The sequence below is a fragment of the Hibiscus syriacus genome, unplaced genomic scaffold, assembly GCF_006381635.1.
Source record: "Hibiscus syriacus cultivar Baekdansim isolate YM2019G1 unplaced genomic scaffold, ASM638163v2 tig00109916_pilon, whole genome shotgun sequence".
Taxonomy (NCBI): Eukaryota; Viridiplantae; Streptophyta; class Magnoliopsida; order Malvales; family Malvaceae; genus Hibiscus; species Hibiscus syriacus.
The window spans coordinates 977,387-990,895 of record NW_024062526.1 but is presented as its reverse complement, the minus strand read 5'-3'; the positions used below and the strand labels follow the sequence as shown (position 1 = coordinate 990,895).

At 36.6% G+C, this 13,509-nt stretch overlaps 1 protein-coding gene, 1 non-coding gene and 1 pseudogene across 2 annotated transcripts; 1 reads left to right on the top strand and 2 right to left on the bottom strand.

Moving 5' to 3' along the window:
• The first annotated feature begins 3,985 nt into the window (after positions 1-3,985).
• TRNAD-GUC lies at positions 3,986-4,057 on the top strand. Its single transcript has one exon. It is a non-coding gene; the product is annotated as a tRNA-Asp (tRNA).
• A 180-nt stretch (positions 4,058-4,237) lies between these two features.
• On the bottom strand, positions 4,238-5,217 carry LOC120210124 (annotated as a pseudogene).
• Positions 5,218-6,230: 1,013 nt separating this feature from the next.
• Positions 6,231-8,739, bottom strand: LOC120210184 (protein AUXIN SIGNALING F-BOX 2-like). Its single transcript, XM_039208970.1, has 3 exons — positions 8,208-8,739; positions 7,241-7,736; positions 6,231-7,145 (listed from the first exon to the last, which is right to left on the bottom strand). The coding sequence occupies exons 1-3, from the start codon at positions 8,687-8,689 to the stop codon at positions 6,378-6,380; spliced, it is 1,746 nt and encodes a 581-aa protein (XP_039064901.1). The 5' UTR covers positions 8,690-8,739; the 3' UTR covers positions 6,231-6,377.
• Positions 8,740-13,509: the final 4,770 nt, after the last annotated feature.

Sequence of the window (13,509 nt, the reverse complement as noted above, 5' to 3'; positions counted from 1 at the left end):
CAGAGCACCAACATCCATCTGGATTATTACAGTCAATTAAGATTCCTGAGTGGAAATGGGAGCATATTACGATGGACTTCGTTACTGGTCTTCCTCTAACTCCTTCCAAAAAGGATTCTATCTGGGTGATTGTTGATCGACTCACCAAGTCAGCGCACTTTATCCCTATTCGAGTTAATTATTCTCTGGATAAACTGGCTAAGTTGTACATTTCTGAGATCGTTAGACTTCATGGTGTTCCGTTGTCTATCATATCTGATCGAGACCCGAGATTCACTTCCAGGTTCTGGAAAGCTTTACATGAGGCTCTGGGTACTCGTTTGAATTTCAGTACAGATTTTCATCCTCAAACTGATGGACAGTCTGAGCGAGTGATTCAGGTGTTGGAGGATATGTTACGGGGCTGTGTGATTGATTTCCGTGGTAGTTGGGAAGATTTCTTGCCATTAGCTGAGTTTGCTTACAATAATAGTTATCAGGCGAGTATTCGCATGGCACCGTACGAGGCTCTGTATGGACGTAGATGTCGTACTCCTATATGTTGGACAGAGTTACATGATAGAAAAACTTTGGGTCCAGATTTGATTCGAGAGACTAAAGATATTGTCAGACTGATCCGTGATCGCTTAAGAGAGGCATTTGATAGGCAGAAGTCATACGCAGATAAGCGACGTAAAGATATCGAGTTTGAGGTTGAAGATCAGGTTTTTCTCAAGGTATCTCCATGGAAGAAGGTATTGAGATTTGGACGTAAAGGTAAACTGAGTCCGCGATTTATTGGGCCGTATCGTATTCTGAAGAAAGTTGGACCTGTTGCTTATCAGCTTGAGTTGCCTTCCCAGCTCAGTCGTATTCATGATGTTTTTCATGTTTCTATGTTGAGGCGATACCGTCCAGATCCAGATCACATCATTCAGGTTGATGAGGTAGAGCTGAGACCTGATTTGTCATATGAGGAGGAGCCTATTCAGGTTTTAGAGAGGGATGAGCGAGTTCTTCGAAATAGGCGTATTCCAATGGTCAAAGTACAGTGGAGTAATCGTAGCCCCTCAGAAGCTACTTGGGAGACATTGGAGTCAATGGAGGTTCAATTTCCTCATCTGTTTTCATAAGGTAAATTTCGAGGACGAAATTTCTTGTAGAGGGGGAGAATTGTAACAACCCGAAAATTTCAAAATAATATTTAATTGGGAATTGAGGTTTTAATTGTAAAAAATGGTGGATTTTTGGGGACTAAATTGGAAGTTTTTAAAACTTGTAGCTTGTTTTTGAGTTAAAGAAAATTCAGGGACCAAGCCCTGAATTTACCCAAAAAATTAGGTATTTGGTTTATATATATGATATATGCGTGAATTGGGTTCTGAAAATCAGAACCCAATTCCTCCCAAATTCCCTCTCCCAACCTCAACTTCCGACGACGATCCCGACGCCGTCCGAATTCCGATCATCATTTTAAAACCACCATCGTGTTCATCATCGAGCGAGGAACAAACCCTTCAATTTAATTGAAGCGAAACGCTACCAAACGTCGTGAATTTCAAGTCAAAGCATCGACGTTTTTTTTAAGCTCAATCACCTAGAAAATCCTAAATTCATCGCCGATCGTTGCTCGTTTTACGACACCTCCGCACCATCGTGTTCCTTGTGCCGTTCTGAGTCCGCCGGTGTCATCCTCGATCTCCGTTGACGGCGGCGCGTGGGGAGGTGGATCAATCAAAGATTCGGCCAAGTCGAAATCGAGCTCTCCGCCGTTCAAAAATTTGAACCGATCTTTGTAAGTATCTCGAAATCGCTCAAAATAATTTTTATAAATTTTTCCGTGATTTTTAGAGCCCCGGAGGACGTCGTACGCGCCGCCGCAGGCAAGCGAACGCTGGAAACCGGTTTTGAACCGTTTTTGACCGGTTTGATCGGTCACGACCCGTTGACCCGACCCGACCCGTTGACCCTTGACTAGTGCTATTTGGGAATTAATTCGTTTTGGTGCTATTCTGGGAATTAATTCGAAATGGGTGCTATTTTGGTAATTTTTTTAAAAAGGGTGCTATTTGTGTAAAATGTTTGACAGTTTGTTGACCTCCTTTGACCAGAACTTTGACCGGCTTTGACCAGCTATTAAACGACATTTGTTTTCGACCAAGAATACCTATCCTGATAGTTTTCGACGTCCCGAATCTGTTTTTGGGGTCCGTTTTGCTAAATTCAAACCCAAAAGTCTCCAAATCGTCAGTCAAATCCGTTGACTTTAATTTTGACCAAGAATTCGAAATTTCGGAAGATCATACATTATGTTTTTCGACGTCCTGAATTTGATTCCGAAGTCCGTTTTGCCAAATTCTGACCCGAAATTCCTGAATCGAGCTTGTAAACCCAAAAGGCTTAATATTTTAATATTTTGATTATTTAAATGAGATTTGGTCAAGGATTTATTCAATAAAAATATTTTATGAAGGTACTCGTGTTTCACCTGAGCAAGGATCAATTAGGTCCGGTGTTATCCGTTCGTTAGATCAGCCTGAACCGCATACTACGAGAATTACCCATAGGTTTCCGTATATTATTTAAATAATATTTAGATTATTTATATTAGGATTCCAATATGGATTTTTCTACTTCGTAGGATCTAGCGCTGCAGCAGAACGTGATCGACAAACCCAATAGTAGTATTCCCTATCCGATTTCTCAGAGTGTGACAGGTGTGTTTCCTGACAGTGTTGTTTTACTGTTTTAAAATATTATTTGAATTATTTCAGAATGGTGATTATTCAAAATATTGTTATGACATGATACATGATATCTGATTTCTGAATAATGGTTACCGACATCTGATTACCGTATTTCTGTATATGATTTTCAAGCATGATCCATTTTCATGTTTTAATGGATTAATCACCATTTTTACTCGAATACATATTTGTTTATTACTGTCATTGGGGGGGAAAGAATTGTTGGAGGAAGAAAATACTGCAGGCTCCTCGGCTTTGTGCTCAGGGCCTTACTGGTCGTGACGGGGTGTATGGTTATGGGAACCTACACAATTTGTTCGTGACGGATGGGGGTAGTGTTCATATTTAAAAAAAAAACATGTTGCATAAATCGATTTTTATTGATAATATCTTATTAATATGTTTTTGTACGCTGTATGGAACACACTGGGCTTTTTAGCTCATTCTGTAAATTTTAACCTTTTTCAGATAACAGCAGACCGTAAGCTAGCAGATTTGGCATCAGGAGAAATCAACTACTTTATTTTGTACGAACATATATTTCTATATGTTTTTCGGTTATGTTTGGTGACATGTATTTTATTATCGTTTTGGACATATCTGTATTATTAATATTATGTTCTATATTATATTTAACGTTCTATAAGTTATATATAAAAAAAAACCTCTGAATGGGATATGTGACCACTTAGTTTGGGTCTAACTCACAGACCGGGTCTAGGGGGTTACACGACGGCTGAAGACAGGTACACCTTGATCGTGTTTGAAAATGAGAAGTTTACCCTTAAATAAATTTAAGAAGAAGAAAAAGAAAACAACGTGGATTTTTTTTATTTTTAATTACCATGTAACACTTTCATTAAAAGGTTGGCGGAGCTAACGGTCGAGGGACTAAAATCAAACGGATTAATAACGTAAGGGGCAAAACACACTTATTTAAAAAAATCGGTAGTTAAATTCAGTCAAACCAAAAATAAAAGGGACTATTGACATAATTTACCCAAAAAATCAATTTTTAAATCAGATATACCAAAACTTCAACCAACCCATAAACATCCTTATTTATAAGCCTGTTTTCTTAATTTCATTCCTTTAACACAGTCAATAGGTTCTTATATTCAAATTACTTTTAGTTCTAAGTTATTAAAATTCATAAACTAAAATCTCATATAAGATAAGGTTAAAACTAAAGCAATATATTAGAAAGAAAATATTATTATCACCATGATATTAATTTTGTTATCATTATCCATCAAGTAGTCGTTGTAGTATAGTGGTAAGTATTCCCGCCTGTCACGCGGGTGACCCGGGTTCGATCCCCGGCAACGGCGAACAAAAGCTTTTTACATTATTTTTATTATCTACTGTTTTCCATTGGTCTCATTGCAAACAAACAAGAACACGAGATGTTTCATATTTATTTTTACCAAAAAAAATGGTACAATAGATCAAACAAATCCAACACATCTGAACCAGATTATGAAATTTTCTAAAAAAAAAAGAATCCTGTAAGTAGTTTATAATCCTCTGTTTATGCAACAGATGGAGGTTGAACGGCTATGAAACTGGAAACACTCTCAGACAGATGCTTGCACGCTTTCTCATAATTCACAAATCCCATGTACCAGAAATCATGTCCGTCCACCGTAACCACCTGCACATATTTCTGCGACGGATTCTCCCTCATCATTACAGGGTTTACTGTCCCAACTTTGCTCAGAGGTATCATAACCTTGTAATAACTCCATGTTTCCTGTCCTGAAGGTGCTGTGAAAGACAAGGGACGATCACTGCAGAAAGCTACATGGATATTGGATATGTAAAGTGTTCCGGCAACCGGTCCAGTCGAAGTGGACAGATAGTACGCGAATGATTTCTTCAGCTTCTCGTTTGAATCAGTAGAGAATGTTGCTTGTAAAGATACTCGAAACTACCTCCTGATATGGCTTTCGCCATCACGTTCATCTTCCCCCAAGCAGCTCCGGTACAGATGATCCGGTTCCTGTTTGATTGACAAAAATGAGATGTTAACGGGGAAGGGAATGAAATTAAAGACTAGATTGTAAGGAAATGACATCGTACGGTTGTGCCAAATATTATTGGCCATAGTCTCAGCTTTATGGCTCCAGGTGTTGAAGAGTTGAAGCATGGATTCCATGGGGCTGTTGCTTGATTTTTCTATGGGGTAATATTGGAGATATGGATGTTGGTTACCATCGCCCCACATGGCTGCCTTCCTGTTATCTGGATGGCGTGTGGGAACGGCTGGTGCTCCCATGATATGAGTCTCTCATTTCTCAGAATTCTGATCAGCTGGTTCTGGATGAGGGGGAGGCGATGACGATGCTGGTGCCGCCTCTGGTGCAGCTGCATCTTGCATCTGCGGCTGTATTTCTTGAGCACTTGGTTGATGAAAAGTGTTGGTGTGGTCTTCACTCGGAAGGGTGAGAATCGGGTAATTAGGCTGTGATTCGTTGTGGTTGCTATTCATTTTTGTGCTAGCAGGGAATTCAATACAGAACTAAACTTCTTCTTTGGGTTTGCTTTTGTTGAAGTTGTTAGTTTTGAAAGATGTTGCAGCTTCTGAAAGATCAAACCGTTGGTTATATAAGAAAAAAGATTAGCCAAAATACGTGTGTTAAAGAGAAAACTGACTTGAGATAACACCTTAAGAAATCCTCCATCTGGGTTGCTTAGCCGTGTCTCCAATGGTTAATAACGCTTTATATTTTACTACTTTCTAATTTTTGACGTTGATAAATCTTGTGTTGTTGGAACTTAAAATCCAGCAATTAAAACATCGCAGAGATCCACATCAACATGTGATTACGCTTTAATTGCTCATTGGTTTTTGCAGTCCTGGTCTTTCAGTTAAGTTTGGCCTTACTTCTAGAGTTTCTGCGAGGTCATGGAGATATTTAACCAGTTTGCAGTCATCCAGAGATCCTAAACGTCAACACTTTCCACCACTGTAAGAATTAGGATTACCAGAACAAATCTAAAACTTACTGACGTTCTTTCCTACAGAACAAATCTAAAGCCATACTCCTTGGATTACAGTTAGATTCAGATTAGTTGATTCAGGACTGGAGTAAATGCCACTTTGTTATCTTCCACCTACAGGATGATTGCTCAGCTTTCTAAGAGCTTACTACTATTTGAAATGATTGGAGTCCATCACCAACTTGATTCCATCCACAGATGATGAAGTCATCCTTCCCACTTTGATACTTTGTTACAATTTCATGAACTTAACATGTCCTAATATGATGATTCAGGCTTAGTTCATTATGAACTGACCCGCCACTTCAATAAATCTGCAGATCTTTCTTCCCCCCAAAACCTCTTCAAAAGTTCCCCCTGTTTCAAGGCCAACTTTTCATTCAGTCAACCCACCGGCACCGGATACACCAATAATGTACGACTTATGGGGCCTAATCTGAACGAAACCATGTTCATTGCAACAGATAGCAGATATCGACTAAAAATAATGAGTACTACTACTTAAATAAGCAAATCACTTGGAAATTAAACAACGGTAGCATACATCTAGATCACCGGCCAGCTAAGGGTCCATGAAGATTAATCATCCTAACAAAGTACTACTATTTAATTAAGCAGAAAAGAAAATGGCAGAGCCAAAACAATGCACTATAAAAGCCACACAAATTCCGGTGCATCTTCCCTATGCCCCACCAATGTTCTATAAAGATACATCTTATCTACCTTCTGACTATCATCGAGGTTGGATTCCGTCTGTTCGCTTTCATTTATGATCTCGACATTCAGGTTTGGCATCTTCTTTGCAAGCATCTTGCAGGCTCCAAGGGTAACATCGCAGGTGGACATCCAAAGGGATCGCATTGTTTCATACTCTCCCATGTCCTCTAGAAGTGCTGCATCACCAAAGGGGCAGTCCCTGATCTCTAGCTTGCGAAGTTTCTTGCAACCGTTCAGCACATAAAGCATTCCTTTGTCACTGTCACCGGCGAAAGCAATGGATAGCATCTCATGCTTCTTAGCATACATTCCTATGTAATAAAAGACCTGATCAGTCAGAAGGCCGGAGAGTGATAACCGCTTCAGACCCTTGCAAGACCTAACGATTGCACCAAAACCTTCATCCAATGGCTGATTGGTTACAGGGTCGGGTTTGATGGGGTCAAGGATGCACAATCTGAAACGGATAAAATTCGTGCAGTTGGCTACAGTTATGAGGGCAGCATTGGTCATCTGCTGACAGAAGTACAGCAATGAATTGAGCTTTGGACATCCTTCAGATACAAGGATCAAACCTTCCTCTGTCACCGCAGCATTTCCAGCATCAAAGGGATTGGATGGGAAAACCCTCAATTCCTGCAATTCTTTGCACGTTGAAGCTACAACTCCTAGTCCCTTGTCTCCGATACAATCCAGTATCTGCAACATTCAAAGTTTAAACCGATTATTGTCATTCAGTTAGTTTAGATGGGCAAGGTCATCAGCTGGATAGAAAAATAATTAAAAGAGCATACCCAGAGACGCTGAAGCTTCCTGCAGTGCTGAATCAGCTTAGTAAGCTCATTACTTTGAAGGCCTGCAGCATAGCTCAAGTTCAAGAAGGTCAAGTTCTCACAAATCGGATAAATTGCCGACATACAACGAGGGGCAACCTCCAAAAACCCTGATAAACTCCTGATCGAATTGCAACTTTGAATGGCAGCTTTGAATTTGTTATAGGCCTCTGAAGATGGATCATGTACATAAGACCCAGTACCCAAGTCCACCAGTTGAGGCGCTCGAATCAACAATCTCTGGAGTGTATCAAAAGGCACAGCACGGTTCAGCCTCAAACTCTTGAGGTTGGTTGATCTTGCAACAAGTCTTTCGAGAGATGCTAAGTTTATTTCTCCTTTGAGGCAGGCGAAATTCAGCGAGACAAGAGACGTACAGCTTTCAGGAAAGCAACTAAGCCAATGGCCTCTATGATCCTCAACTTCATTTTCTTGCAAATCCAGCTCCCTAAGAAACCTAGAATCAAATAATTGCAATCAAAGAAAGCGAATTAAAGCCACACCATTAAACACCACTATTATATCCATACCCTGCAATAATCAAAAGATACATACATACACCCATACATACATAATATTATTGCATCTCAGAAGATGCTCAGTACAAGGAAACCTTTGGCACTTAAAGCTGCACCCTTACGGCTTACAGTACACCAATTCAAGTAGCAAACATGTGTGTGTGTATATATTCCTACATGCTCATCTAAACGAACTCAAGTCTTAACTGGCAAATTGCAACCAATTCAACCCAAGCAATTGTTAACCTATCAACACAAACTTTCAGTTAAAACTCACATGGCAGCAAACTGCAACTAGAACTAGCATCAGTGGGAAACTAAAAATCGACCATATAACTAAGAATCTCATAAAAAACTAGTTACAACAAAACCCAAATAATAAAAAAAAGAATAATCTTAAACAAGCTTACCTACAATTGGAAGCAATAGCAGCAAGACCATCTGTGGTGAAACCTTCACAGCTAACCAGAACCAAAGACTTAAAATTGGGAAATGACTTAGACAGCAGCTCAAGGCTCTCATCCGACACAACCATCCTCTTAAGTTTAAGCTCCTCCAATCCGATTCTACTCTTAGCCATGGCTTTGATCCAAGGGTAAAGGAAACCTCCCCAGTCATCTGGCACCAAATTAAAATCAGCAAAATGTGGCTTCCCTTTCAAAGTCAGCGACTTCAATTCTGGAAATCTAGCTATCAGCCTCTCTGGACAGATGGCATAACAGTTCCCAAGGAAAACCCTTTGCCTGCTGTATTTTTCAATCTTGTACCAAGATTTACATACTAAAGACACTGAGTTCCGGTCTTTATGTGATGTGATGAAATCAAACACGTGCTCGAGAACTTCATCTGGGAAATAATTCATGTTTATTGTTTTTCTACTTCCCCATAACATAAAGAGTTCTTTTTCCAATTTCTTTCCCAGGAAAACTAGGGAAACGAAAAGAAAAAAATAACTTGATAGATAATTAAGATGATTAGACCAGATCTGAAGATTTTAACTACGACCCATAGCGGGAGGAAAAAGTAGAAGCTTTTTCTTTCAAATATTTCGCCTCTCTTTCAAGAGCCTAAGTGAAAGAGAGTGAAAATGAACTCGATTTCTCTCAAGAAAAAATAGAGAATTTTGAAGTGAAAATGAAAGAAAATAAATGGATCCTTTCAAAAAAAAAAACCCAAAGACCTGCAATTACATTACAGTTTAAACGAGAAAAGAAAACAAAGGATAATATATGAAAGAAAACTTTTCATAGATCTAAAGAAGCTTTAGCCATAAGTGGAAACTGTTATCTGAATCGAAATTTAATGATTTACAAACAAAGAGATAAAATTTATAAAAAAAAGAGAACAGAAGGAAAATAAAGAAAAATCCCCTCTTTGTCTTTCTTCATTATCCAATTGCAAGACCAGAGGGATATCCCAACAAAACAGATTAATATCCGATTAAAAACGGTATGATTGAAAATTTAATAAGATATTTAATAAAATTGGTTTAACGCTATCGAAAATATTGAGTAATAATAATATTGTAGGTAAAAAATATAATAAATATTAAAAAATTTGATAATCGATAAACTTAACTTATTAGTAGGTATAGATATCGTGCACAAAAGTATCAATATATATAATAATATATAAGAAATTGATGAAAACCGATTAAAAGTAGACATGTATTAATATTTTATAAGTATATGTATAAAAATATCGGTACTTTAGTGATTCAAAAGAATTGTAATAAAAATGCCTATAAAGTATCTATACATTACACACATGTATCGATACATGAGAATATAATAGGTTGAAATTTGAGAAATCCGGTTTCAATTTGACAAAACAGGTAACGAATTTGAAAAAACCGATTGAAATTGATAAAATCGATTTCAATTTGAGAAATCGATTTCAATTTGAGAAAATCGATAAAGAGCTACCAGAATTGTTGAAATTTGTATCGATACATGTATAAATATATGTACCAAAGTATCGGTACTGTAAGAATTTAAAAGAAATGAAAAAAATAAAATGTCTCGAAAGTATCGATACCTTACACACATGTATCGATACATGGCAATATAATACATTGAAGTTTGACAAAATCGGTTTCAGTTTGACAAAACCAATAAAGAGATACCAAATGGTTGAAATTTGTATCGATACTTTTATAAGTATATGCACCAAAGTAATGGTATTTTAGGAATTTAAAAGAATTGCAATAATAGCGTCTATTAAGTATCGATACCTTAGACACATGTATCGATACATGACAATATAACATGTTAAAATTTGTAAAACCAGTTTCAATATGACAAAATAGGTAAAGCGCTACCGGATATGCTACGGTATCAATACTTTTATAAGTATATGTATCATAGTATCGGTACTTTAGGAATTGAAAAGAAATGAAAAAAAAATGAAAATGTATCGAAAGTATCGATACCTTACACAAAAGTATTGAGACTTGGGTAATGATATCGATTAAATATAAATAACATAACCGGTTAAAATATCAAAGACATTGCTACCAGAGAAATAGATAGAAGACGACCGTGTTTTTGAAATCGAAGCGTACTAGTTGCTGCGAAATAGAAACAAGACATTTTTGAAAGCGTAGTTGTTTGTTTGTTGCTGCAATCGAATTGAAATGTATATTGTCGAAACCCTAGTTTTTTAGTATTACAATATTTGAAAATAGGGATTAGATTTATGGGTTTGGGGTTTTCGAAGTAAAGAAGGATTTGTGACCGATTACAAGTAGAAAGTGATATTATAACATCCTCAATACCGGATTAGTGATTTTAGTGAAAGATTTTTAAATGCAATGACCAAATTAAATAAATTGAAAAGTGAGGAATTAATTGAAAGCTGTTGGTGTAGGATTAATAAGCAAATGAAGGAAGAGTAAAAGGGTCATTGAACAAGTGTATGAATAAAATATTAATTGGGTTATTTTATAAACCACGTGGGGCTTATGTAGGAAACAAATGTTTTCAGATTTCTCTCATTTCTTCTTCCTTCTTCCTTCATCTTCTAAGTTTGATTTCTTTTGGTTAATCCTTCAAATTCAAGTATGGTTTTGATTCATGAAGCTTTAGGAAACATGATGGAAGGACAAAGGGCTTAGAAACTCAAAGAGTTTTGAGTTATAGAAGATTAAAGAGAATGGTTTCAAAGTGAATTTCTGAAAAAGAGTTAATAAGTGAATTTAGAAGTTGAATTTGATTTGTCATAGGTGTGAATAATAAGTTATAAGTGTTAGAATTAATTTTGGATAACAAGGAAAATTGGGTATGATTCTTAGCTTTAAGAATTTGAATGAAGTATTGGAGATTTAAAGTGTTGAAATGATAGAAGTTAGTTAAAATGGTTTTAGTTAAGTTGGTGGTATGAAAGGAACTTTGTATGAGAAAATTTAGTGAAGAGTTGATGATTTTCGGGTTTGAACAGTAAATTCTGGGTTTTTACAGATTATGCAGGGGGAACTGATTCCCTATGGGGAGGGTATCAATACCCCCTAAAGGAAAAGTTGAAGTTTGGTTCATTAAATTCATTTAAGCTATTAGTATCAAATTACAAGGTTTAGGCTTTTGATAATTGTCTCGGAAATTATGTTTATGTAGATATCGAGCCTAAACGAGTTCCAGAACAAGTGACAAGTAAAATCGATCAAGGAAAAGACAAAGAGATATAGGTGAGTGCCTATGCATAGCATGAATATAGTATTATAATCAGTTATAGACTTGTAATAAGTCTAGATTCAATATTTTGATACATAATCACATTTCATATTATGATACATGACATGGATTCATATTATATGCATTATGTGACATGAATATGCAGGAAAAGTTATATGAGCTATGTGATAAAGGTATGGAAAATGATATGTCTATGTGAAAAAGGTATGGAAATGATATGTCTATGTGATATAAATTATATGAATTGTGAAAGCCCATGTTATGTAGATGAGAACTAGAGGTATAGTTGGCATGCCAAGAGTAGAGGGTCTACGCGGTCCTTCGGGACAATTCTACGTGGTCTTTCAGGACATATATGTATTCTTTGGAAAATGTATGAGGTCTTTGAGACACCTACTTGATCCTTGGTATATGTATATGATTCTTAAGGAATTTCTATGTGGTCTTTATGGACAAATCTTACATGGCACTACGGTGCATTTCTACGCGGTCATTCGGGACAAATTCGACGTGGCACTTCGTGCAAATTTATACGAGCTGTGGTGACAGCATAGTGTATAACCTCACAGTACTCACATACCTCGGGTTCTCAGTACTATATCATGGGCTATTGAATCTATTGAATTTATTAATATGAATTCATGATGGTTAACTTGATGAGATTATTGGTAAGATACAATGTTATGCAGCTTACATGGATTGTATATGGGATTTCATTACATTTTATCTTATTATGGCATCATCATTATATTTCATTGTTGTTAGTATTATGCCTCACTCAGTCTATGACTTAGCGTGTAAGTGATTTACACGTAGGTACCAAGAACCAAGAATAGCATAAATAGAAGTGGCAAGAACATCAACACTGCTAGAAGATTAGATCAGAAGTAATTGATAAAGTATGTATTTTGATTGTGTATAGTATGTTGGCATGTAAGAAACGTTTTAGTACGGACGCTCTGATCGACTTTTCTAATGTTTTAAATGTAATTATGTAAATGTAAACGTATAGTAATTAACGGTTAAATTTTTACGAGTTTTATGTACGTTTTACGGAAATACTGTAGCAGTACTGTAGTAGGGGAATCGGTACCCTGTAGTAGGGAATCGGTACCCTGTTTGCAATCTGGCAAAATTTGATTTCACGGGTACTGTTCATGGTAATGTTCATTGATGTTCACGGTACTGTTCATACCATATTTTACTGTTCATAAATACATTTTTGCCTCAAAATTTTATAACAAACATTATTTAATAGTATATTATCATATTTTCTTAAAATAGGTTCAAATATTCTGTTATTTGGTAAGAATATTGTTTTAAAAGGCAATGTGATATCTCGGACTCGTATTCGGTTCGGGTACGAGTTGGGGGTGTTACAGATATTCTAGGTAGAAAATAAATATCGATACTTTTATATAATATTATAGGTAGAAAATAATATTGTAAGTTGTATAAAGGTACCGATACTTGTAGTAAAGAGTATTCACGTTTCTTTGAAGGAAACTCGGTTACTATAAGATTAGTTATCGATATTTGTGTATTGAATAAAATGTATGTAACTTGTATTTGATTTGATTTGAGTTAATTTAATGCTTGAATGTTCATAATGATAGGGAAGCGGTGGCGGATTGATGAACGTTCTCTTGTTGAAGAATCAAACCTAGAAAGCTCTAGACTCGATGAAGAACAAAGGTGATGAATATGGGAAGGTGGCGGCAGTCGCTAGGATTGTTTAGGGTTTCTTTTATGTGCTGGAATCAAGACAACACGATTAGAATAAAATAAACAAAAGATAAATAAATGAAAGATGAAATAAGATAATAAAGAAATCAAAAGATCTCCCTTATGAAGGTGAACGGTAAAGATGATTGATGGTGCGGATGGATTTGTGGAAAAATAGATGGATAAGTGTCCTATCGAGCCCTCCTAGTCGCAATGAAAAGGCAAACACGATAAATGGCTCTAACCAACCCTCCTAATCGCGATGAAAAGGCAAATTGGAGTGTGAAGATTAATCTCC